The sequence below is a fragment of the Dermacentor variabilis genome, chromosome 5 (assembly GCF_050947875.1).
Source record: "Dermacentor variabilis isolate Ectoservices chromosome 5, ASM5094787v1, whole genome shotgun sequence".
NCBI classification, from domain to species: domain Eukaryota; kingdom Metazoa; phylum Arthropoda; class Arachnida; order Ixodida; family Ixodidae; genus Dermacentor; species Dermacentor variabilis.
This window is the reverse complement of record NC_134572.1, coordinates 41,950,023-41,973,376: the sequence shown is the minus strand read 5'-3', so window position 1 is coordinate 41,973,376 and position 23,354 is coordinate 41,950,023. Positions and strand designations below refer to the sequence as shown.

General features: G+C 43.7%; 1 protein-coding gene across 2 annotated transcripts in view; it reads left to right on the top strand.

Annotated features, from left to right (window-relative positions):
- Positions 1–23,354, top strand: part of Rbbp5 (retinoblastoma binding protein 5) — a 48,405-nt gene that overhangs the window by 7,126 nt on the left and 17,925 nt on the right. For both annotated transcript variants that reach the window (XM_075692227.1, XM_075692228.1), the window contains exons 7-12: positions 228–337; positions 449–568; positions 938–1,091; positions 4,651–4,722; positions 5,128–5,312; positions 12,568–12,664. In XM_075692227.1, coding sequence (XP_075548342.1) covers positions 228–337; positions 449–568; positions 938–1,091; positions 4,651–4,722; positions 5,128–5,312; positions 12,568–12,664 — 738 coding nt within the window. The remainder of the gene's footprint in view (positions 1–227; positions 338–448; positions 569–937; positions 1,092–4,650; positions 4,723–5,127; positions 5,313–12,567; positions 12,665–23,354) is intronic.

Here is a 23,354-nt window from a genome sequence, read left to right as displayed (position 1 = left end):
ACTTAAAGGGACGTCATGCTGTGTATGATCTTTGTTTCCTTTTTAATGTTGCCATCCATTTACTATCTTTTCCTAAGATTCTGCGATGAGCATGTTTTGTGCTGCAATGAAAACACAGCATGCCTCTTTTAGAGAGAAGCAAACAAAATGAGGGAAACGGCACACACTCCACACTGTTTGAAAATAAGGTCCTTGTCGAATTTTTGCAATTTACTTACCTATCACAGATACTGGTGGTGTCAGTCCCGGATCTTGATGTCAAGGCATCATTTCGAGTCACTACTGGAACATCTAATACTACGGCGATCAAGTCCATTGAATTTGCTAGACGGGGCGAGTAAGTTGCTCTGTTCTGTTCTTTTGCGAACTTTCTTCAGCCACATCTGTTTTCACTTTGTTAACTGCTGGTCATGCATAATGTAAAGAGAAATAATCTGATTCTGCACAGCTGCTTCTTGGTTAACACTGCTGACCGGATAATCAGAGTCTACAGTGCAAGTGAAGTGATGTCTTTTGGCCGAGATGGGGAGCCAGATCCAATGCAAAAGTTGCAAGACTTGGTGAACAAGTAAGTACAGCTACATTGAAGGACAGCTGTGAGTTAGTGCATTCAAGTATTTCGCTTGTCTGTAGTTACATGTTAGTCATTTATGTATGCCTTGTTATAGACCATCATATACAGTAAAACCTCGTTAGTTCGAAGTCATCGGGACTGCAAAAAAATCTTTGAACTAAGCGAGTTTTTGAATTAACCGAACACACAAAAAATGCAACCCAGGCAAAAAATTTAGCTGCAGGAATGCGCTACCTTTACTCGGCGACCTTTGGATCACTTAATGTAATCAGAGATGCTGGTTTGCCACGTCCTGTAGTTTGAGGCTCCCAGGGTCAAGCCTTGTCGTGGTAAAAACATGAAAATGCTATGTTCATATTTCAGAACAATGTGGAAGAAGTGCTGCTTTTCAGGAGATGGGGAATACATTTGTGCTGGTTCTGCCAGGCAGCACGCACTGTACATCTGGGAGAAAAGCATAGGCAACTTGGTCAAGATCCTGCATGGTACTAAAGGTGAACTACTGCTAGACGTTGTGGTGAGTATTGTAAGTTCCAGCACCCAGATTTGATAATCCTTCACTTCGATGTCAAGGCAGCAGTGTATCAATATGCACAGGATTCATCAACTGAGCATGTTGACAGTCTGCAGATTTCCATGGTGTAGATTTACTGTGGTTCCCACTCTCAATGTGTCCATCCATAGGCTATTAAAACAGGAAAAGGGAGATAGTAATACAGTCGACCCCGGATGTGTCAAACTTAAATATATCGAATTATTGCCTATATCGAACTATTGTAACAATCCCTTGGAAATTCCATGTAAAAGTATTGCACTGTACTCCGCATATATCGAACTCCTGTTTACCACCACGTTCGATACATTGACCGCTGTGCCGTGCTGCATCCCTGTGAGTGTGCTTCTAACAGATCCGCAATCACCCCACTTCATCGGAAATATTCCTGTCGATGAAGCAGCACTATTCTGACATGCTATCAAATAAGACATTGAATCTAAAGGGGAGCAGTAGAAATTAGCAAGGTGCAGTTCTCAAAATATGGAAGGCTTGTGCAGCAAGGGTGTTATTTGCACTCCACGATGACAGATTTTCTTTAGTAAGCTTCATCGCAACGTAGAAGTGTAATGTGGTGAAGAATACTAATAGCAGGGAAACTACTGTGCAGTGAAGCATGTCACCTGTGGCCATTTGTTAACGGAAAAAGGATCGCCGCGGTGCTTCAAGAACACAAAAGTCCTCCCGGTCCGATACATGCGTTCGAAAAGAAAACGTGGACAGCACTCTTCACTGATTGGGCCTGGGCACGGGATGCCAAACTGGAGATGTCCACACCGCCGGGTTTGTCTTGTAGTGTCTGCGAATGGCATTCTTGGGTTCCGCGAGCAACCAAAATGAATCTGATCCCAGTGCCCATTTGGACAGATTTTTACATTGCAGTTTGTATTTAATAGTACTGCCACACGCCACATCCGCCCTTTGCGAAGAAACTCTTACATAACGGTGTGCAAGACAGCGTGATTCGTGAGCCTACAGTCCATGCTGAATGTGTTTTATTTATATTCACAGGGACATGTAATTGGGAATAGGCTCGAGTGTTCTGGAGGCTGAAAGATACTTTTGAATCTAACAGTATCTGCCAGGATGACTTGTTGTCGACGTATGATTAAACAGCATATTGCAATGGACACACAGCCAAGCACTTTCGCAGTATTATAAGTTAGTTGATATTGGCGTGGTGCATATAGGCTGGTTTGCTTCTATGCTGCATTCATTTGTACCTTATCCTGAATAAATGTGCGCGAAATGCACCGCGGTCTTGCGGTTGAGCAGCGCAGGCTTTTAAGGTTAGTGTTGCAGTCAGTTTATCAAAGAACATTCTGCAATGTGACTGACTTGTGATGTTCATCTGAAAAAAAGAAAGAATGTGGGAACTTTTATTCATTCAATGGGGCCTTGGAGAAACAAATCGGTAAATTACTGCTTTTCACGATCTCTGGAGACTGTCCATGATGAGTAGAGTTTTCAGATAAGCTTCAGATGGGCATATTTTATGTTTGGATTATCAATGTATCAAACTATTTCACGATCACCTTTGAGTTCAGTATATTCCGGGGTCAACTGTAATGGCACAAATAAAATGTAAAATATTTAGGATATATATGTGAGGAGATTGTGTTTAACCTCATAACTGCCGTTACATATTTCAAGACAGTTTTTAAAGGTGGATATTTCTTTAGACCTGCATATTTTACATCAATGTTTTCTAAAATATAGGATACCAATAATGCCTATTGCATCTTTACTGGTCTTGTAGAAAAAAAATATACCTAGCTAAAGTCATTGTGTATTATTTATTTGTCAAAATTACGACAAACTACATATGTACACATGTGCAAAAATTGTGGAAATCTCAAAACGAGTTAATTTTTCATCAGCAGTTAAGGGATTAAATCACTGAATTACCACAAATGCCAAAGAATGTTACAGGTAGCTTGGCTGGCAGGGAACCAGCCATCAGCCCTGTCCTTCGAGAAGACTTTTGGCCGGAGTGCTGACAGAGCAGCACAAGAAACGAGGTGTGAGGAATGAGAGCAGACAGTTGAAGGTGGACACCAGTCCGAGTTTTCATCTTTGTACTTCATCATTTGTCTTACTGAGGTGCTGTTACTCATCAGCCTTTTGCCAGTGATGCGTATATATAGTCGTTTTCCTGCTCAAAACAGAGCCATACTTATTTTGGTAGAGGCACAGATGTCACATTTATCAAGAACACCAGAAATGGAAACAAAACTTTTCAGTGGATCTGATTGGGTTCTGGTTATTGTCACTGCCTGATGATATACTGATAATATCTTTCTTGCAATTATGACTGATTGGAACCAAAGAGTTATCGAAATGTCCTTAAATTGGATTTAAAGAGAATGTTGTTCTTTGGTTGCAATACTAAAGAATGCCGAAAGAAGTTACTCCTGCAGTAGTCTTTCGAAAAGGTATAGTGACATTAACTACAGGGGCTTGAAATTGTAAAACTTACATCCATGCTCTCAACTACTACATTGTTACTTTGTAGTATGTAGTAGTGTAGCATCTTTATTTATTTCTTGTATACATAAATAAGAAAAGGGACAGAAGCAAAAAGTGTTTTATGCACTTGACAAATGCTACTGCACCCGTAGTTTGCAACAGATACACATCTCTAACAAGACATTCTCGTACAGTAGTAAAAAAGGAAAAAAATAAATGATAATAAACAACATGCACTCGTCCCCTATGTATGACACAACATAGTATCATTTAAGTATAAATTCTAAGCATTATTGTTTGGCGTTGATAAGTAGGTTGTTTCTCCAACAAAATTTCTTTACATTTATTGTTAAAACTTTTGGTCTAACGCTAAAATCAGTTATATTTCAATTCATTCATTAAATGTACTGTCTGGTATTGAATAGCTGTTCCATAATTTGTCTTGTTCTCGGCAATCATAAATAACACCTTGTCACACCTGCTTATGCTAAGGTTCATTGGCCTTTGGTGAAATGGCGGCCAGTGCTGACGCATTGGCGTTGAAAGCTTCACTGTGTACAGACTAGAGCTTTAGCTTGCTTAGATATCTTCCAGTGGTGTTTACGAGACAACATAGCTTCAGGTATGCCAAGCAAACTTGTGTTCCCTGAAATCTTGTGGCAAGTTGAGGTTGGTGGTTTTTTTTAAATTATTGTTATTATTATTATTTGTAATAAGTTGGCATGTTTGTAATGATCACATGTAAACACTTTATGACAGGTAGCTTTATGCAGGCAATCACGGATACTGTAAATGAGCTACCCAGCAAAATATTTCCTCCAAATCCTTTGAGCCTTTGTTGTCAGCTAAAGTTGAACTCCTCAGTGAAGGATCAAAAAGGGCATCATTATGCTTACCTACCTTCCATACGTATTCTTTAATGCAATTAAGCTGTGTCACACTCAGGCTTGCTCTGTCCTTATAACTACATTGTAATAACATCCTGCAGAATTTATGCTCACACTGCGAAGGGAGCATCAATTTTTATGTGCCTCCCACTTTTTACTTTGTGCAGTGGCATCCTGTACGTCCCATCATAGCATCCATATCCAGTGGAGTGGTGTCTATTTGGGCCCAGCCGCAAGTGGTTAGTACTGCTGATATTTAATTGGTAATGTTAAAAATACATCTAGTTTCAGCTTGGTCATGAAATCAGCCACTTGTGCTTAATTTTTTTCTCATTGAGGACGTCTTACCTATTTTATCTCACTTGCATTCATTTTATTTCAAGTAAACCCGCTGTGGTGGCTTACTGGCTTTGGCGTCATGCTGCTTGGCTCAAAGTTGCAGGTTTGATTCCAGCCATGGCAGCCACATTTCGATGGGGGTGAAATGTAAAATCTCTTGTGTACCTAGATTAGGTGCACATTAAAGAATTCCAGATGATCAAAATTAATACAAATTCCCCCACTAGGGTAGGCCTGATAACCAGATCGTGGTTTTGGCATGTAAAATAGCAGAACTTAACATTTTTGTTCTTTCAAACAAACAGGAGAACTGGAGTGCATTTGCTCCTGACTTCAAGGAACTGGACGAGAATGTGGAGTATGAAGAACGTGAAAGCGAATTTGATCTGGAGGATGAAGATGCAAGCCCTCCGCAGCACACAGAGAAAGAAGAGGAGGATGGAGAAGTGGACGTCGAGACAGTTGAACCCATTGTTGCATTTTGCAGCAGGTAAGCAGGGAAGCAGTGTTTGACTTGTCCACATGCACAGCAGTAGTGCAAAGAATGGTGAATGCTTGCATTTATTCAGTGAACAGGAGTACTCTTCAGAGCCCTGAAAGTGCTCTCACTAATTTTTTTTTTTTAGCGGTTGAAGAGAAGCAAGGTTGTCATAATTCAGCGGTTGAACATGGACACTTCTTCAGCACTGTGATTGTTTGCTAGGGCTGTTTTATTTTTAGCCCCCGAAATGAAAGCTGTAAGTGTGTGGAGGTGCTCAAAGAAAAAGAATTTAGACGACTACATTTTCCTTTAAAATTTTCATCACCGCATAGAATACACATTCAGCTTTGGTCTCAACTTATTCTACATGAACCACCAGCCTCTTTTGACGCTCAGGTGCGGGCAAGTACTGTAGCTACAATAAAACCTCATTAATTCTTCAAATCTTATCATTTGGACTCGTGCTCTGGTCCTGGCAGGCGTGTGCATAACTTAGTGGAATAGAACTCTAATTTGGACATATTTGGCCGCACACAGGTCAATTTGAACATCTCTCCAGGCTTGGCAAGCATGGAGCGCTGCAAGTGTGTCACTCAATATAGCAAAAGACAGTGCTAGCATCCAAACGGAATGAAGTGGCGGAGTTTGCATCATCGTAGTCATCAGCGGAACTCGTACGTGAATGACAGTAATGCAGGAATGCTTCGTGCCTATTTGTTGCTTTATAGCCTTTATTCTTGCATTTACCACAGTGCATAATGCTGCATTGCCCGTGTGGCTTCATAACTGCATAGTCGTAGCTTCGTAACTCCACGATCGCATCAATGGTGACTGCAGTTTCGTCCACAGTGGTTATGCCAAATAGTAGCTTCGTTTGAACTTGGTGCCCGTGTTGGCTGTGTGACTGCAGAACTGTTTGGTCGCTGACCACCATTGCGTCGGTAGCGGCCGCAGTTTCGTCCGCAGCAACTGCAGCAAACACTAGTGCCATTTCGACTCAGTGCAATGGCTGCTTGCGCAGTGTCGCAAACATGGAGGAAGCTGTCGAGGATGATGAGCGCCAGCTACATCGCTATGGACCGACGATCTATTGGCAACCAACTTAGCAGTGACAAAATAATTGGGATATGCACGCGTTAGTGAAAAGCATGTCTCGGAGGAAGACACGTACCGCAATCGCTCTGCAAAGGGAGTTGCAATGCCTTCACTTCTGTGAATGCTAATCAGTCATGAGATGATGAGAATTGCAGCTTTTGCGCGATATAGAAACATGATTTGCCAATTCATTCAGTAAATAAAAGTAGTGACGTAGTAAGCATTTGTTTATTGTTTCCTTGATTATTTATTTTTACAAGTACCTGCAGCGCCACAAGGGCATTATTGCAAGGGGGGACGTTTGAAGCAAAAAGAAAAACGTAAGCAATAATTGAGCCCTCTTCCACACACACCCTCCCCCACCTTAGCAACGCAAGAATGATGACAGAATGCTTTCCAGACGCTGCCCTCTTCCCTTCTAGCCGAACAGTCAGAAGACACAGACCATTCGAAGAAACTAAAATTCTTACAGCCGAGACCAACCAAGAAAAATAACAGCCTAAACCATTCCAAAGGATACATTCCGTCAGGTTATACAGTCAAACCCACTAATAGCAATATTCAAGTACCACGAAAATTCCATTGTTATAAACTGTAATTGTGCTAACCTGGTTGCACGAAAAAATCATAATAGGGGACTGGCAGAGCTGTTGTGAGAAGACTATAATGGTGGGGAGGCCAGTGCCCCTCCCTACCACCTTCCCCCATCCGGCGGCTCTGCTGGTTGTGTTCACTTGTTTTACTGTTTGACTCTGCTTCCTGAGTGCCCTGATCATGTGTAACAAGCCACGGCCGTCGGCGTTCAAGAATGGCACTGCTACAACAACTGCAAAGAGGGCTCACAGGCAGCAAGTGACATGCGAGCTCCGCCAAGGCATCACTTTTGTGGCCCAAAAAGGGGCGTTGTTATAAAATGCAAGAAGATTGCTGCGGCAGCCTGTCAGCTTGAGAAATCTAAAAGAAATGCTGGGGCGTGATCGCGACAAGCATCTCCCCACATAGTACTTCTCACTGGCTTGCACGAGAAAACCCCATGTCCATCAGCCTTGCTTGTTTTACGTGAAGCTTGCCGACATCCTTCTCCAAGGCCTCCAGGTGCTCCATCTAGTGCAATGGAAAGTCCGATGTGAAAATTAAGCCCCAGAAGGACTAAATCATCTGCAGGGCCTCCTGCGAGGACATAGTTGAGGCAGCCTGCCCTACCGCATCATCGCTGCTGTCGTCGCTATCCGATTCAAGCGAGCACATTCGCGATGATGATGATGATGATCATCATCATCATCATCAGCCTGGTTACGCCCACTGCAGGGCAAAGGCCTCTCCCATACTTCTCCAACAACCCCGGTCATGTACTAATTGTGGCCATGCCGTCCCTGCAAACTTCTTAATCTCATCCGCCCACCTAAACCCGCCGTGGTTGCTCAGTGGCTATGGTGTTGGGCTGCTGAGCACGAGGTCGCGGGATCGAATCCCGGCCATGGCGGCCGCATTTCGATGGGGGCGAAATGCGAAAACACCAGTGTGCTTAGATTTAGGCGCACGTTAAAGAACCCCAGGTGGTCAAAATTTCCGGAGTCCTCCACTACGGCGTGCCTCATAATCAGAAAGTGGTTTTGGCACGTAAAACCCCAAACATTATTATCCGCCCACCTAACTTTCTGCCGCCCCCTGTTTCGCTTCCCTTCCCCATCGGTTAGAAGTTCTGATGTTTATAATGTGTCGTACACACGTAGGAACTCTTCGAGTCCTGAAGCATCCTCGTCAGCTGCCGACGAAAGTTCAGGCACCATGAAATGACTCGTAGAGGGCCTCTTCCACCTCCTTATAGGTACCTTGACGAACGTGTTTTCTCCCACTCTATATTGAGTAGCTTTCTTTGTTGAAACTCTCTGCCGAGTGGATGATTGTCGACACTGTCGGTTGATAGTCAGTACTTGCAACACCATCTCGGCTTGGGCTAGACAGTACATACATGACAGGGGAGCTGCACAAAAAGAGAGAGGACAAGGAGGGGAACACACACACCAGCGCTGGTGTGTGTTTCCCTTCTTGTCCTTTCTCTTTTCGTGCAGCTCCCCTGTCAAGTCCGTATTTCTTCACCGAGTCACACATATCCTTTTTAAGGGGGGAGGCTACACTTGAAATACAACTTTTTTATTTGTGGACAGATCTGAACGAAATTTTCACACTTTGTGTATTTTAATATGCAGATTCTAAAAATATAATTAATTTTGCCACAGGATAAGTAGTTTCTGATATACTCTAAATACATTGTATAAGCCGAGTCCTTTGTTCGGAGGAAAATTAGCATCTAAACAGAAAACCCTAACACAGTAAATTGAGTATAAAGACTATCTAGGATGTTCAGGGAGTGCCATAAGGTATTATTCAATGTTCTAGGCTAATCTGAGCAAGAGTTAGAGTTCATCAAAGTTGTGAGAAAAAAATGCCATCTTGACATGTCAAGCATGTGACCCATTTCAAAAACTTTTTGAGAAGAGTGCTGCTTTGAAAAGGTGCATATTGCTTACTGCATACATTTATCTTTCTGGCAAAAAAAAAAGTTATGTTGATAGCTGAAATAGGACAGAAGCTATTTTACCTCCAAAATTGGAAGTCTGTCGGTATTGTTGTTTTGAGAAATCAAGGAAAAACATTCTGCAACATCTTTATTGAGAACATACCAATAAAATCTCAAGGAAATTCACCAGGGGCATAATCTGGATACATCCTATCTTTTTGCCGCTTTTTGGCCAGCTTCCTTGCGCTCAAAGAGGCTTCTCGCTTCTTGTTGGAGTTCGCACTTCGAAGGTCCGGCGCTCCGGACGTTTTCCGGCGCTCGCTGCGCGCTCGCTACTTTCTTCAGTCGTGAAGGAAACGGTGCCTGCACGATCTGTGCCAACACGCGTGGCGTGGGCGGACCAAGTGTTGACGCAAGACGTGCCAGTTTGCAGCTCGGAACTCGATCCGGTAGAATGTCCAGGCAGACCAGCAACCGGCAACTCCGCGAGTATGACAGGCCTAGCCGCCTTCCGTCGCGCATTCCACAGCCGCTTCACGCGTAGTAGCCTTGAGACGACAATCTTTTCCAGCCATTCGGGCAGCGAAATGAGCATCTTATCAAACGTCGCGAAGCAAGCGGCTGAACAAACGTAGACAGCGGCCCGATGAAACCAGAGATAAACAAACGTAGCGAGCCGCGTGAGCGGTCGAGCGCGCGCCGACGAGCACCGGACCAATAGGAGCGAGGCGCGCGGGGGGTGTGCGCGCTTTGGCCAATCGGCGGCACGGACGCATCCTCCAGAAATGACGCGATAGCGTCGGTTTCCCTTCACCGACGCCATTTTGAACTGGTGCAAAATGCGCACAAAGAAAACAGCTTCAAAACAAGCGCAAGATGGCGGCCATCGGCCACCGCGTTCGCAAATGGTGACGGCGCGAAGTTTGAACATTTTTGACCAAATTTTGCTGATTTCGCGTTCACCCTGGCCCTTTTAAGCGCGATTTTTTATTATTTTCCGATTAAATTTAGCTTCTAGATTTCGCAGAGGGATTCTTGAATGTATAAACGTAGCGAAAATGCACTTTTCCGAAAATCGACTTTTTTGTGATTTTTTGCCGTTTCAAGACCCGCGTCCCCCCTTAAACCATCTTTGTAGTCTTTCACGATACTGCACTTCATTTCCAAATCTATAGGAGTGCACTTTCTTTTCACTGGCAACGTCCTGCATTGCCAATGATCAGCAGGCAGATCACCCATCTGCCATTTCAGCAGCGAGTCAAACAAGGCTGAGAAACCACGTGACCAGGAACGACTTTGACGCATCCAATAAAGATTATCACTATTGTGCAGAATGAGGGGGCCCCGCGCAATCTGGGAGCAGCGCAGTTGGCACGGTCCATTAGTTTTTTGGAAGGTGACGCGGCTTAGAGCTATGGGCACTGCCCATTCGTGTTCAGAGGGGTGGAAGGGCGACGGGAGAGAGGCACACGAGGCTGGCGGCACAGAGAATAGTAGAAAATGAGTGCATGGCGGCCATTGCAGAGGCGGGCGAACATACAGCGGCTCAAATTTCTTTTTCCTTTTTCTTTTCAAGGATTTCGCATTTCATTACCTTTCGGCACAGACACCCAGCAGCCAGACTTCATTATAACCGATAATGCAGCATGGTAGGATTGTAGTTAGCGGGTTGTTTCACCCTAAAAAACATACAAAAGTTGACGGTGCAGCAGCTTCTCATTGTTATAACCGATATATCGTTAAGACCGGTATCATTATAAATGGTTTTGACTGTATCACAGAACCATCCCAGACCGTGCCTGGCTTGCCACCCTTAAGTAGCTAAGAAGTAGCTGTGGTGTGCTTGTGCAAGCCCATATCATGTGGTAAAGCGTTGTGCATTGATCGCAGTGTGGACATTTATAAGAGTACAGCACAGGGTGTGTGACATGGTAGAGACTGAAATGTGGATATGTGTTTATTTGGAGTTTTCGCCATATTACGGCTTCCTCTCACATCAGAGAATTATGAGGCGGCGGTAGTGTTCTTCGGGAAAGGCAATAGTGTTGCAGGATGTCCGTGTAGGTCAATGGTATGGGCTCAGGGTGGAACTGCTCGGCATGATCCTCGCGCGGCTCCCGGTGTGCATGCACTCGGGCGTCGGAGTGTGCCTGCTGATTTTGCCACGTAAGGACTCATGCCCCGGAGTCCACATGTTTTGCATGCCTCAGATAAAGAGGCGTGTGATGAGGCTGTCAGGCCACACTCTGTGGAAGACTTAAATTTTCTTCAGTTTTCGAGGCAATTTTTCGGGCTTCTCCTTATAGCTTGCTTATGCTGCATCATGTGCAAGGTGAGAAAAAAAAAATTGTCTCTGCATAGGTGTTGTGCACAAAATAAAAAATCAATACAATGTATGCTTTAGCAAAACAAGAGGGCTGTTGTGCAGTAAACCTGCTGCGGTGGCTTAGCACCTAGGGTGTTGCATTGCTGAGCACAAGGTTGGAGGATCAAATCCAGGCTGCCGCGGCTGCATTTCGATGTGGCCGATATGCAAAAATAATGCCCTTGTCCCGCACATTGGGAGCATGTTAAAGATCCCCTGGTAGGGGCTCATTAAGATCCCCTGGTGGTCAAAATTATCTGAAGTCCCTCTCTATAGCGTGCCCCATAATCAAATCGTGGTTTTGGCATGTAAAACCCCAGATGATCGTTGATTTGTGCAGTAAAATATTATGAGATGCTTTTTGTCTCCTTGGTAATCTGACATTATGCTAATTCAGACATTCTTTTCTGTATTATGAAATCTAAAATAATGTGGTTTGACTGCATATGCAGTGTTTTACTGTATGTGGGACACTTAATGTAATGGCTTTGAACACATTTTTAAAGATGCAGCATTTGCTTTGGAGCACAAGCATGGGAAACAAAAGCATACACTAATGAACTGTTTGAAGGTAACACACAGGTTAGCACTTTGGTGTTTGCCTTGCCTGTCTACTTCGGTGTGTCTGCTTGGAAATAAATTTCTTACCCTAGTGCACATTGTGGCGATGTTGCAGATAGTTGTAGGCCGTGGGTGCAGGAAATGTTACTGCTCGACTATATTGGATTAGGGTTGCTAACTGTCCCGAATTCAGTGGGACAGTCCCGACTTTCGAGTAAACATGCTGACTTGACCCAGTTGGGACGGCCAAATGTCGCAACTTCTACTTTTTTTTTTGTCTGCAGGATAAGAATAAATAGACCAGATTTCCCTTTTATAATGCCTGACAACTCATATGCACGTTCTTCCTGTTCTGTTGCATTGTCATAAACCATAAAGGTAGCTTCGTTTTCGCTGTTCTGGGTCTGTTATAGGCCCTAACCGTTCACGGTATTTCTATCCATATTGGTCGCCATGTTTTTCAGGCAACTATACTACACCTTTCTTGTTGTAATTCGTGACACGGTAGGGCTAAACAGATTTGTTCAATTTGATTACACGAATAGACTGCTGGCTTCTGGCACTGTAAGAGTCTGTTCGTATTCGATTTGGTCTCGAAAATTACTAGTATTGCCGCACCTTTAGAATTTGGTATTACTGTTCCCATTAACCTTTTTGTTATGGCACTTGACTGCTTTGGCAGTACTACTCTGAATGTCTCTTGTGGTGTTGTCATCCTTTAGTGATGAAGAAGGCGAAGATCCACGCGCACTGCTGTACCTGCCCATATCACCTGAAATTGATGAGCCTGAGGAAGGCTGGGGTCAACCTCCGGAACCTGTGAGAATCATTTTTTGTTGCATGGTATTTAGGTGCAAATTGATATGTTGTATTTTCTAGAGTAAATGGTTTCGTTTATGCGTGCAATATTGGTCTCATATTTACAATCATGTGTTGTGCTTGCTTGTGGGTGCAAGATTGTTCGCGCTCGCCATCAGAGTTTGAGGCCAGAGCTCTGCCAGGCTGGAACGTGCAGCTTTTACTTTCTAAAACTCGTTTATCTTTAGGAGAAATGGAAACATTCATTCATTCATACTCTTGTGTAACTCTTCTGTAAGTTGTGTGTAAGCTGGTATATTGTGCTGTAATTCTTGGATTACTGAAATTCTCCTATTGTTTCTATTCAGTTGTGAGCTTTTACTCTTGTTTGAGTTTAATTAGTGATAAATAAGAACTTCTGGCAGCTGTTTGACTGGTACAAGTTTGCCTATGCTTATAGTATACTATTTGTCGAAGATGTACTTTAACTGGTTTGACCGTATTGTCGCCTGGTTTCAAACTTACCTCTAAACGTTCGCACTAAAGCACTCAGCTGCGTAAAAGCAAGGCAGCACTTACTAACAGTTGCTTTGACCATCACTCTAATTCTCCTGTATCTATTCTTGCATGTTGTTTTGTGCTTTGTTTATCTTAGTTCATCTCACAGTTGCGCCGCGCATTTTTACTTCGCTGATGAGTACAAATGTTTGAATAGTGAAGTCCTTTAACCCCTTAAGAGCTCCTTTAAAAAAAACAACTACTATAATGACTCATTTCTTTCACATGATATGCTTAAATAACATATTTAGAACACACAAATATGACTGCAAATAATGTGTAAAATCTAATTCAATAAAACAGATGATGATAGAATGTCTATTGCCATCTTTGCTGTGAAGTAAGAAAGCAGCCATTCAGATTTTGGTCAAAAAGTGACAATTGCTCGTGACAACCTTAGGTCGCCAAGATCTTTTAAAGAGTTCGTTAACGCTGAATATTTGTTTCTAAGAAGCACAAAAAGAAAACATTTCATGGTCAAGGTGGTTCCTCTGCTTTTCATGTGCTGTAAAGCCATTGTGAAGCATTTCATTAACTTGACTTGGCATGAAACCTCAACTTTAGTTGCCAGCTACTGACGAGACAGTGCTGCTGGGCCTAGCCGGCGGTAGTGTAGGGCGGTATGCTGTCGCGAGAAAGTCGCCCTTGAATTGTTCGTACCTGCAGACAAATAAATGTAGATCGTGCTTATGGGCTAAAAACAGGTCAGCACGCTTGAAGGGGCAGTGCACTTGAACGAGTATGTGGGTGATCAGCTGTGGCAACAACTGTGTACGCCAACCAAATTTGTATGTGTGCGTACTGGTAGGAATGGTGAAAGTTCGCATGTGGACATAAAGCCTAGAAGCTCTTAAAACTAACAGCGTCGTGGAGTCAAGGTCACTCGTGCAATAACTGCATGTCACGACGGTGTGCATTGCAACAAGTGAACACGAAGTGCACCCACGGCCTCGACCATCGTGAAATTTCGAATAAGTATTATTTTCAATAAAGCACAGCATGCAACAAAATTTTGGAAATTATTTTTCTATGGCGCTAGAGTCGTAAAACACTATTTATTTTCCGCACACAAATCGAAAAGCAGGGCTGAACAAAGATACATACATCATAATACAGTACAAAAATAGTACATCATGATACAATACAAGATACTACCATAATTATTGTATTCGATACAATACTTTCCATTTGTATCTTAAGACACTTTGTTACATTCGAAAATTTCTTAATATAGATCTGTATAATGTAGCAGCAAACGTGTATGCGCAGTAATGTTTGCTTAAAAATTTCTTGACTCCGACCAACCTTGTTTCATTTGAATTAAATGTCTGTTCGTATCTCAAAATTTTTGTCTTTCCTGCTCAAAGTATAATATTTTCAAAATTTTTGTCTTTCTTGCTCAAAGTATAATATTTTCATTCTGAAACAATTTATTGGGGTTGCTTTAGCTGCTTAGCATGAAAGCTCTGCATACACTGAGCTGTCAGCAGTTTTTACTCGTCACTTTTGTAATTGATGGGAGTTGTTGCTCTGCTTGGCAACCAGCTAGTGGGTCACCATCTATTTTCAGGAACATCAATAAGATGCCTCTGCAGGATGGTGCAAATACTGCTGTGGAGTTCTACCTTGTCCATACAAACAAAAAATCAAAAAAGCAAAAAGGCCAACTGCGTGCTTGTTTTTGTCGAGACAGCCCGTGCACCACCACATGACTCTGCTTCACCATAGGGACGCGCAGACGTCATTGCCAGCTCTCACTGGAGGGTTCTGGCAGAAAGACAAAAAAATGTTGCCTACTTTAATTTTATTCAGGTGGCTTAGTGGCAGCAGTATCAGCCTGAGAAACGGAGCTCAGCCAATGCTAAATTGTTTTGCATGATGATGTTGCAATAGCGGTATCTTGTTTCTTAAGATACACGACACATTCATTCATGTATTGGAAATACAAATACTGATACACATCTTGCCAGACGTTTCATGATACATCTACAAGATTCCCAAAGAGCATCTAAGATAGTATCTAAGGTATATGTATCTTTTATACTGCACAGCACTGCTGAAAAGCTAAAGTACGACAATGCGCACGCATTTAGTGGGGAGCATGCACCGCTGACAAGGGGCCAGGTGTCCAGGCAATAGCCTCTCCATCGCCTAGGTAGCTTAGGCTGCCTAGACAGCCCACGCGAAGTACCGTAGAGCACATACATACAATGTGCTGCCGCCTCTGCTACTGTGGCATTTTTCTTTTCCTGTTCCTTGTTTGTTTGCTCCATGCCTCTTCCTCATCATTTCCCTCCTCGCTCTCCCCTTGGCCAGTGCACCACATTGAGGAGTGCGTTCGCTGCCTTGCTTGTCTGCGGGATTTTCCAGCAGCTGCATTATAACTGTTATTTTGTCTCGTGCTGCTGCACTGTAAGTGTTATGTGTATACATGGAGTTCTATGGGAGGGTAAATGGGAGTCACAAAAGACTGTTACAGCCAATCCTGCACAATAAGCATTAAAAGTGCTCTGAGTTGTATAGTACTCTGTTATAATGAAATAATTTTAGAAGAACCTGAGTGCTAAATTATCAATTGAATAGGTACTTCAATTTGAAATGAGAGCATTCATTTTGTATCGAAAATTTTGAGATATTTGCATACCCTTAGTGATGTGTTATGGCAGTGCGAACATTTGGCAGCGCAGTCCAGGGATTCGTATCTGCTATGCCACTCCTCTGAATGTATGATGTATACATGTAGTCATAAAGCTTATCAGAGTCGCAAGCAATTGTTTTTCTGACTGTTCTGTATTCTGAATGTGCTCTCCATCTGACAAGATAATTGCTAGGTGCTGTGAATTAGGATTTATCTCTACAGAGTACCAAATAGGCTAGACCACGGTGTAAGAAGAAAACATGCTCTGATGACGTGGGGGCTGCTGGTGAGAAACACGTCTCGCTATTGGTGGTGTTTCACGTCTGCACCTCTGCATGGCAGCACACGCTAAGAGGCTGAACAAGCGTGAAATTTGAACATCTAAGCGATTGTAACTGTATGCAAAGTGCGTTGAAAGAAATTAAAACTAATTTTTTCACTGTTCCTGCTCTTCACTGTAATCATTCGAATCCCTCAGGCACCGTAACAGATGATAATGACTCTGACAGTTCAGTCGTGCCGCTTACTGTAGCAGACGCCCAGATGGCGTTTGTCGATCCTTGGAAGCGACCACCAACAAGTGCCGCAGGCAGACAGTAAGCTATTAGTTTAGCAATGTTCGCTTCAAAATTGAGCAATTATCGTCGTTCTGGAAAAGCGCTAAAAATTCAGCCGAACAGTCTGAATCGCAAGAGAGGGAAGGAAGGTCTGCATCTCTAGCTGCGACGTTACTTGATGGGGACGAATTGTAGGCAAGAAGTGATTCGCACCAAACTGCAACAGCAGGTCTTGCATGTGCAAAGATGGAGTTTCCATGTTCAGGGGAATGAGCCGACTGCATGGTTCATAGGATGCTCTCGAACGTGGAGACGAAGTCCTGCGACCAGGAGAGTAAGGGTGCGATGAGCACTTTGACCTGGTGGACGTCACATGTTCGTGGGCAGCAGTGCACAATAAATAATAAAAGGGTGTGAACTTGAGCTTGTTGGTAAGGCTTCACTACGGAGAAACAACGTGAAAAAATGAAGACAAGAAAGACGGACAGGACAGGAGCTGTCCTGTTTGTCTTCCTTGCCCAGCTTTTTTTGTGCTGTTTTCCCATAATGAAGCAGTGCACAATAAATTTGTTATCGCCAGCACATCCGGAAGAGCAAATCTGAGAAATATGGCTAAGCTAAGCTGCACATCAAAGAAGCCCAGGTGGGCATAAATAATACTGGAGTCACCGTCTACGGTGTACATATTAATCAGAGTGTGGTGTTGGCAGCCAAAAACCCTGGATTTATTTTTTCAATGTTCAGAATAATTCATCCAAGAGTATGCACGTTGATACCACGGATTCCATGGCATCATGGTTTGTAAGGAATTAGCTGTCTTTCAATTTGTGGCTTCTAGAATTTGGAACTTCTGCATAGAATCTGTATGCGATGCAAGCTATGGATAATTTTTTTTTTTTAGTATAAAGAGTGAAATATACGAATGTTTACTTACTTTATTAGGTGAAGGAACTTCTATTTATTCAGAAACTAATCGTATGCAGCACTCTTCAGAACCCGGCTTTGTATGAAATGAGAGCGGGATAGCTGTGTATTGTGACATAGTAGCGACGGTTTGTTGAAGAAGTAACGAAAGTAAGCTAGATTTGCATTGGATTCAGCAACAGACTAACTGTGACTGCTACACTGAGAGAAATACTATACGCTTTTGTTTGGAAAAGATACCAAAGCGCCTCAGCAATTATAAATCACATTTTAAGATTTTGTAACATAAAGACAGTGGCTTAGTGTTTGTTGCTAAATACTGTATTGGGCATGGTAAAAAACACAGCTGCAAAGTATGCTCCCAGCATGGTGGCCAGGGAATGTCTGGACCCCGGCGCACCAGGATGGATGGATGGATGCTGTGAACGTCCCCTTTGGAACAGGGTGGTGGGTTGCGCCACCAAGCTGCTATTATTACATTGTCTAATGTTCTACTTATGTTGAAGACAAAAAAAAAGGAAAGAAAACAAAAACCCACAATGAATTCCCATAAAACTTTCTGAACCCCAATTGTGAACTTTGCTTTTGTATGCCTCCGTTGTTTGTCGTTTCCCTACTTTTCTTCCACCAATCTTCCAATTGACGCTTACTAATCTCTACTGCGGACATGTTTACTTTCCCCCTGCCCTCGCTGAACCCAAGGGCTTCAAGTAGGCCAGAGCCCTCTAGTTGCACGTTCAGCACCTCTAGCACCTGTTCTTCTTACACCATGGGCTAAACTCTGCAAAAACACAGTACCTAAACATAATTGACATCTACATGTATGAAACAGCATCTCAAATGTCCATTAGTATTTAGACCTTGAAAATGTGTTAGGACTTTTCTTGTTCATACCCAAAAGGTTACCTGTTGACAGACAGCATGTGGAAAGGAAGCAAGTGAATTAGTATGCACCCTCATGGAAGACGCTTCAGCTCATCCACAATTTTGAGAGTAGCTGTCTCACCAAACTCTACTTGTAGCAAGGTGTGCCACATCAAAGAGTGGCCTTGCAACTGTCCTCTATCTAAGGAAAAGGCTGTATAAGCTAGAGCTAAAGCTTCCAATAAAATACAGTAGAACCTTATTGATATGATCCCGTTCAGTACGATTTCACGGAACCAATTTTTGTGGTCAAAAACAGAAAAAAATGACCCACTACAATGTCACTCTTCTTTTACAAGCTAAAAAGTTCCTGGAAAACATTATATTTTGGCAGCAATGTTCAGTACATTGCTAAACTGTGATGGCATCATTATTTTTTGATCCCATGTGGACAACAAAAAGTTCAGGAAGCATGTAATTGAGAGCAGTAGCCGCCCGCTATGGCAGCTTTCTTGCAGTACTTAATTGCTTGCCCATGTGACGTGAAAACTACTGGCAAGCATTTGGTTTCTTTTTCCAGTAACAGAAAATCAGACTAGCACATATCAAATTCCATGTAATTATTTGTAATCAATTACATCTTGTGGTAAATTTGTAATTTAACAATTACTCTGTTTACTTGGTAATGCTCGCAGTAATTCAATTACATTTTTCAGCAACCAATTACATGTTCCAGTGTGATGAGGTTCTTTGAGTGAATTAATCGCTGCTAAGGCACCGACTCGGTGCATGAAGTGACGAAGTCGTTTGTTACCACACAAGCCACTCATTGAAGAAAATACAACAAGAAAAAAAAAAAACACAACCTACAAACTGGTCAAACGCACAAAAAAAGTAGTTTACTAGGAAAAGATGAGTCTGTAGGGCCTACAGTTTCAGGGTCTGCACTAGAGCTGCGAGATAAACTACAGGTGGTGATGGAGGCAATACTCAGAGCGGAGTAGTGGTGGCGAAGCTAGAAACTGTTGAAAAAAAATTCTGGTCACCCCCAGGCGAGCACCAGGGATCCATTGATGCTGGAGGAAGTTCAGTTGTGATGTTGGGAACATGGGCTGGTAGCCTTGGCACGGTAGAGGTCTCGAGACTGGACTCCCAAGTCCTGTCGTTTCACCTCTGCTCCCTGTGCATGGGCTTCATTTCTCCCACGTCCATCAGCACTTTCCTGCATGCAATCAGGAGAATGTGGTGACCATGGACCTCGAAGGTTGGAAGGTCGCCCTGGTCCTGTAGGAGGCAGGAAGCACGGGCCTGACACCCGATGACTTCCCTCCTGTGCCCTGAGCATTGGCAAACTCCTTGCTCCCCACTGGCTTGTTGTTCTCCGTCTCCCAGGATTCCTTTTTCTTCTTTTCTCCTTCAGCACTGCTGTGTAGGCCACTGATTGGCTAAACGCTTCATGTTTTGAATTCACGCCTCGTGTCACCTTTGTTGTCGTCTTCGAATTATGTCTTCGGTGTGTTCGTGCAACCACTGCTGCGTCCCATCATTGTCTTCACATGGCTAACCCACTCTGATCACGGCACTTGCGCACTTGACACATCACAACCAGTTACATTATTGACAAGACATGCTGTAACAAACACTGCAGTGTTGAGAACCTGCATTTGGCAAAAACTACAGCAGAACACCCCTAGATCAGGCACATATCCAGGAAGAGGCCAGGGGGTGTCCCCCCCCACCCCCCCTCAGCCCACACCACCACTCCTCGCGCACATTGCTAAAGCGCTGCCAAATCAATCTTGATTCTTTACAGCTATCAGGTGGTCAACATTTTGCTGCCTTTTCCACTTGTTTTGGGTGGCAGTAGTTATCGGCATCTCCTGGGGTGTGAAGGCCAGTTTTCTCATCGATTTGGTGCCCGCGCGATTGACTTGAGATATGCGTTCTGTTGTCAGCATCTGTTGCAACAGACATGCGTGTCATTGTTGCTTTGTTAGTTCAGTCTTCTTTGTTTAGACTGATCCATGGACCAAGAAAGGGATTCAGTTCGTAGTCAGCTGGTCTGTATGCTTGTGAAACGAGTTGTGGCCTGAGAAAATGCCAGTTGCATTTAACTTTTCCTTTTGCTTCATTATTTCCTCGAATGACGGCTCGCCGCGATGTTGGCAGATCCTCGGAACCCTATACACGTGATATGGGTTAGATAAGGTGGAAAATAAAATGAAGCGAAACAGCGTCCATCATCCAGCCCTGCAATAACCGTTAAACCCATGAGCAATATGAATGTCACCCGTTACCTCGTCTGATTTTTCCCTGATTTTACGGCACTTTTCATGCAAGATTGGCAACTGGAAATAAAAGTCGCAAAGTGTTGAGAAATTAAACGATCTACTAAGGGAGATAGCCGAGGCAACAGCCAGACAGGAAGAAAAAGCAAAAATTAACAAATTGAACCGTTCTTTGTGAAAATATTTATGGATCAACATCTTCTTATGTAAAAAGGAAGTAGAAAAAATGCCGTCGGAAGTGGAGAATGATTCTGTGTGTTTTGAATGACACTTCTATCATTATCAGTCTAGCCTGACGTAGGCACTTTTCTGCTATGCTTATGTGGGTGTTTTTCTAACCTTCCGCGGCGGGCGCAGTACGTCTAGAACCGCAGCGTTCTGCGCTCTACAGAGTTGTACAGGACTGGTGGCCACGCACCGTTACGCAACTTCCCAAATAACAGCATAAGTCAGTTTTGCCACTTAACTTGATAGAGCAGTAAATGAGGGATCCGAATGAACGGTGATTGTTCCACAAATATATCCGGAGATTTCCACAAATATATCCAGCGATATGCACAAAATTTTCCGGAGATAATTAAAAAAACGCTACTAGAAATCCTTATTTTACACTTTCGCTTGTGTACTTGCCCTTGGCAGTGTTCTTCCTGCTCATATTTCCTGTGTGAATCCATTTGATGTGGTTCCTTGTTTGTCAAGAAAAGGAGAGGTGTATCTCACAGACGTACCTGTGAGATACACCTTATTTCATTTCTCTTTTGCGGGTTTACACATCTTTATGGCGAACGGTGGGCATTATTCACAATTGTACTAGTAAAGGTACCCCTTCTCCTCTATTGCACAGAAAAGTTACCTTGAGTGGGCCCCTGCGAAAGAATTCCTGGGTACATGCCTGCCCTAGATAGTGCCATGCAGCTGCCTCGCAAATGCGTATGTTCAAACAGGCAAACCTTAAAGCTCAGTATTTGTTTCCTCATCTTACCACTCTATCAGATGTTGGCTGAAAAATTGGCAAGGCGCTGATATGTCTTGATACTGGAGGCCACTTAGGACATTATAAGCATATTGATGATTTTTCCAGTTATTCATTATTCATTGGCTGAACCAGGAGCATCAGTATTCTCCAAGTCCCAGCAACAATAAAGCGCGGTGCGTCATAGAGGACCCAGATGCTGAGCAACCACAATCTTGTGAGCAAGATCTGTATACAGTCAACAACCGGTTATTTGGACACTGATAATTCAGACAGCCTCATGGCACTTCCATTAGCCCTGTAGACTTAATGTATAAGGACGACCGAAATTTCAGACACCTTACAGCGCATTGTACTATGATCTGGACTCCAACTGTGCGACCTGTGTGGCTACCGAGTCAAGCAGATATAGGGATATTTTTCTTTTGAGATGTCACCCACTTCAGCGTCGGCCATGTCGCCGGTGCTCCGCTTTACCGAAACCAGTGAAGCCTATTCGATCTAGTAGTCACCAATGAGAATTGGGCAGATGTGTTGACTGCACTTTCATCTATCTGTAGTGGCAGCATGATTGAGATACAATGACCGATATACAGACCGCTATTTTGTAGCAACACCTTCCGCTTTATCGCACTCTTAACATCCACTGTTCGTGGCCAACTGATCCTGTTGATAACTTGTGCATAGTGTTGCCCTGACTACTGATGAAGCGCAAAATGCGTGGCAAGGAATATCATAGTCATTGCTAGAAAATCACGGGCATGGTCGAGGTGCAGATTGTTGCATGTTGCAGATTGTTGCAACTATTGCCGCCAACCCTTTTGTGATAAGCACCTTCACCTATCCATTTCACAGCGCGTGTGGGATGGCGTTGTCAGAAGCTTACTGCATGCTTTTAATAGGTTATAACCCAAATGCGCCGCCAGCCCCTGCTGCTTCAATGAGTGGGACCGGTGAGAGTGTACATAACTTACAGAAAGGAAAGCAGCCTACAGGTATCGCATTGGCTAAACAAGCTACACACTGCCCTCATGAGCTGCTTGCACAGCCAGGAATGGCGTGGTCATGAAGACAGCTCACTCATTCATTGGACTTGCAACACTTGAATTGGTCTGCTTGGCAGCTGTGGCAATGGTGTTGAGGAAACACGTCTTTGTCCCTCAAGGAAAGGGTCAATGTACTCACGGTCATCGACTACAATCCATATAGAAAGTGCCTTGACATTGCCAGTGAGCTTAGATTGCCAGTGTTGATTGCTAGCATGCATGGCCTGCTTGGCCAGCTACCTTGGCTCAGTTTGTGCGGTGTGTCATGCGATATTCTGCGAGTATGAGGCCAGTGGCGAGCCATTATGCCTTCATATGCATCGTCTTTCCGCACAGTACCGTATTTATTCGCGTATAACCCGCACCAAAATGTGAAAAAACGCGTTTAAAAAGTGGGGGTGCGGGTTATCTGCGAATTTTTTCCTTGGGAGGGGGGGGGGGGTCGGCTTCACCGCAATGTGCGGCGGCCTCCCCGTGTAGTCCGCCATCCCCATCGTCATCGACGCTTGTCAAGCCGATGAAGGGCCAACGAAAGGCCAGCTTTGTTGAGCCTCGCGTTAGGCGCTGTTTAGTGTGCTTACCCCAGTTTGCACTGTTTGCCTGCTTTGTTTTGGCATCATGAGTGCGACTCGACGGCAGTGTTTCACAGCGAAAGAGAAGCTAAAGATTATAGCCGCTGCCGAAGAAATCGGCAACAGAGCTGCTGCAAGACAGCATGACGTCGACGAGTCGTGCATTCGCGACTGGAGGAAGAAAAAAGAGAGTCTCGAAGCAACGAACCGGAACAGGCGAGCGTTTCGGGGTCCGAAGACTGGCGCGTACCCCCACCTCGAGACGCAGCTTGCGAAGTTCATTGAGGAGCA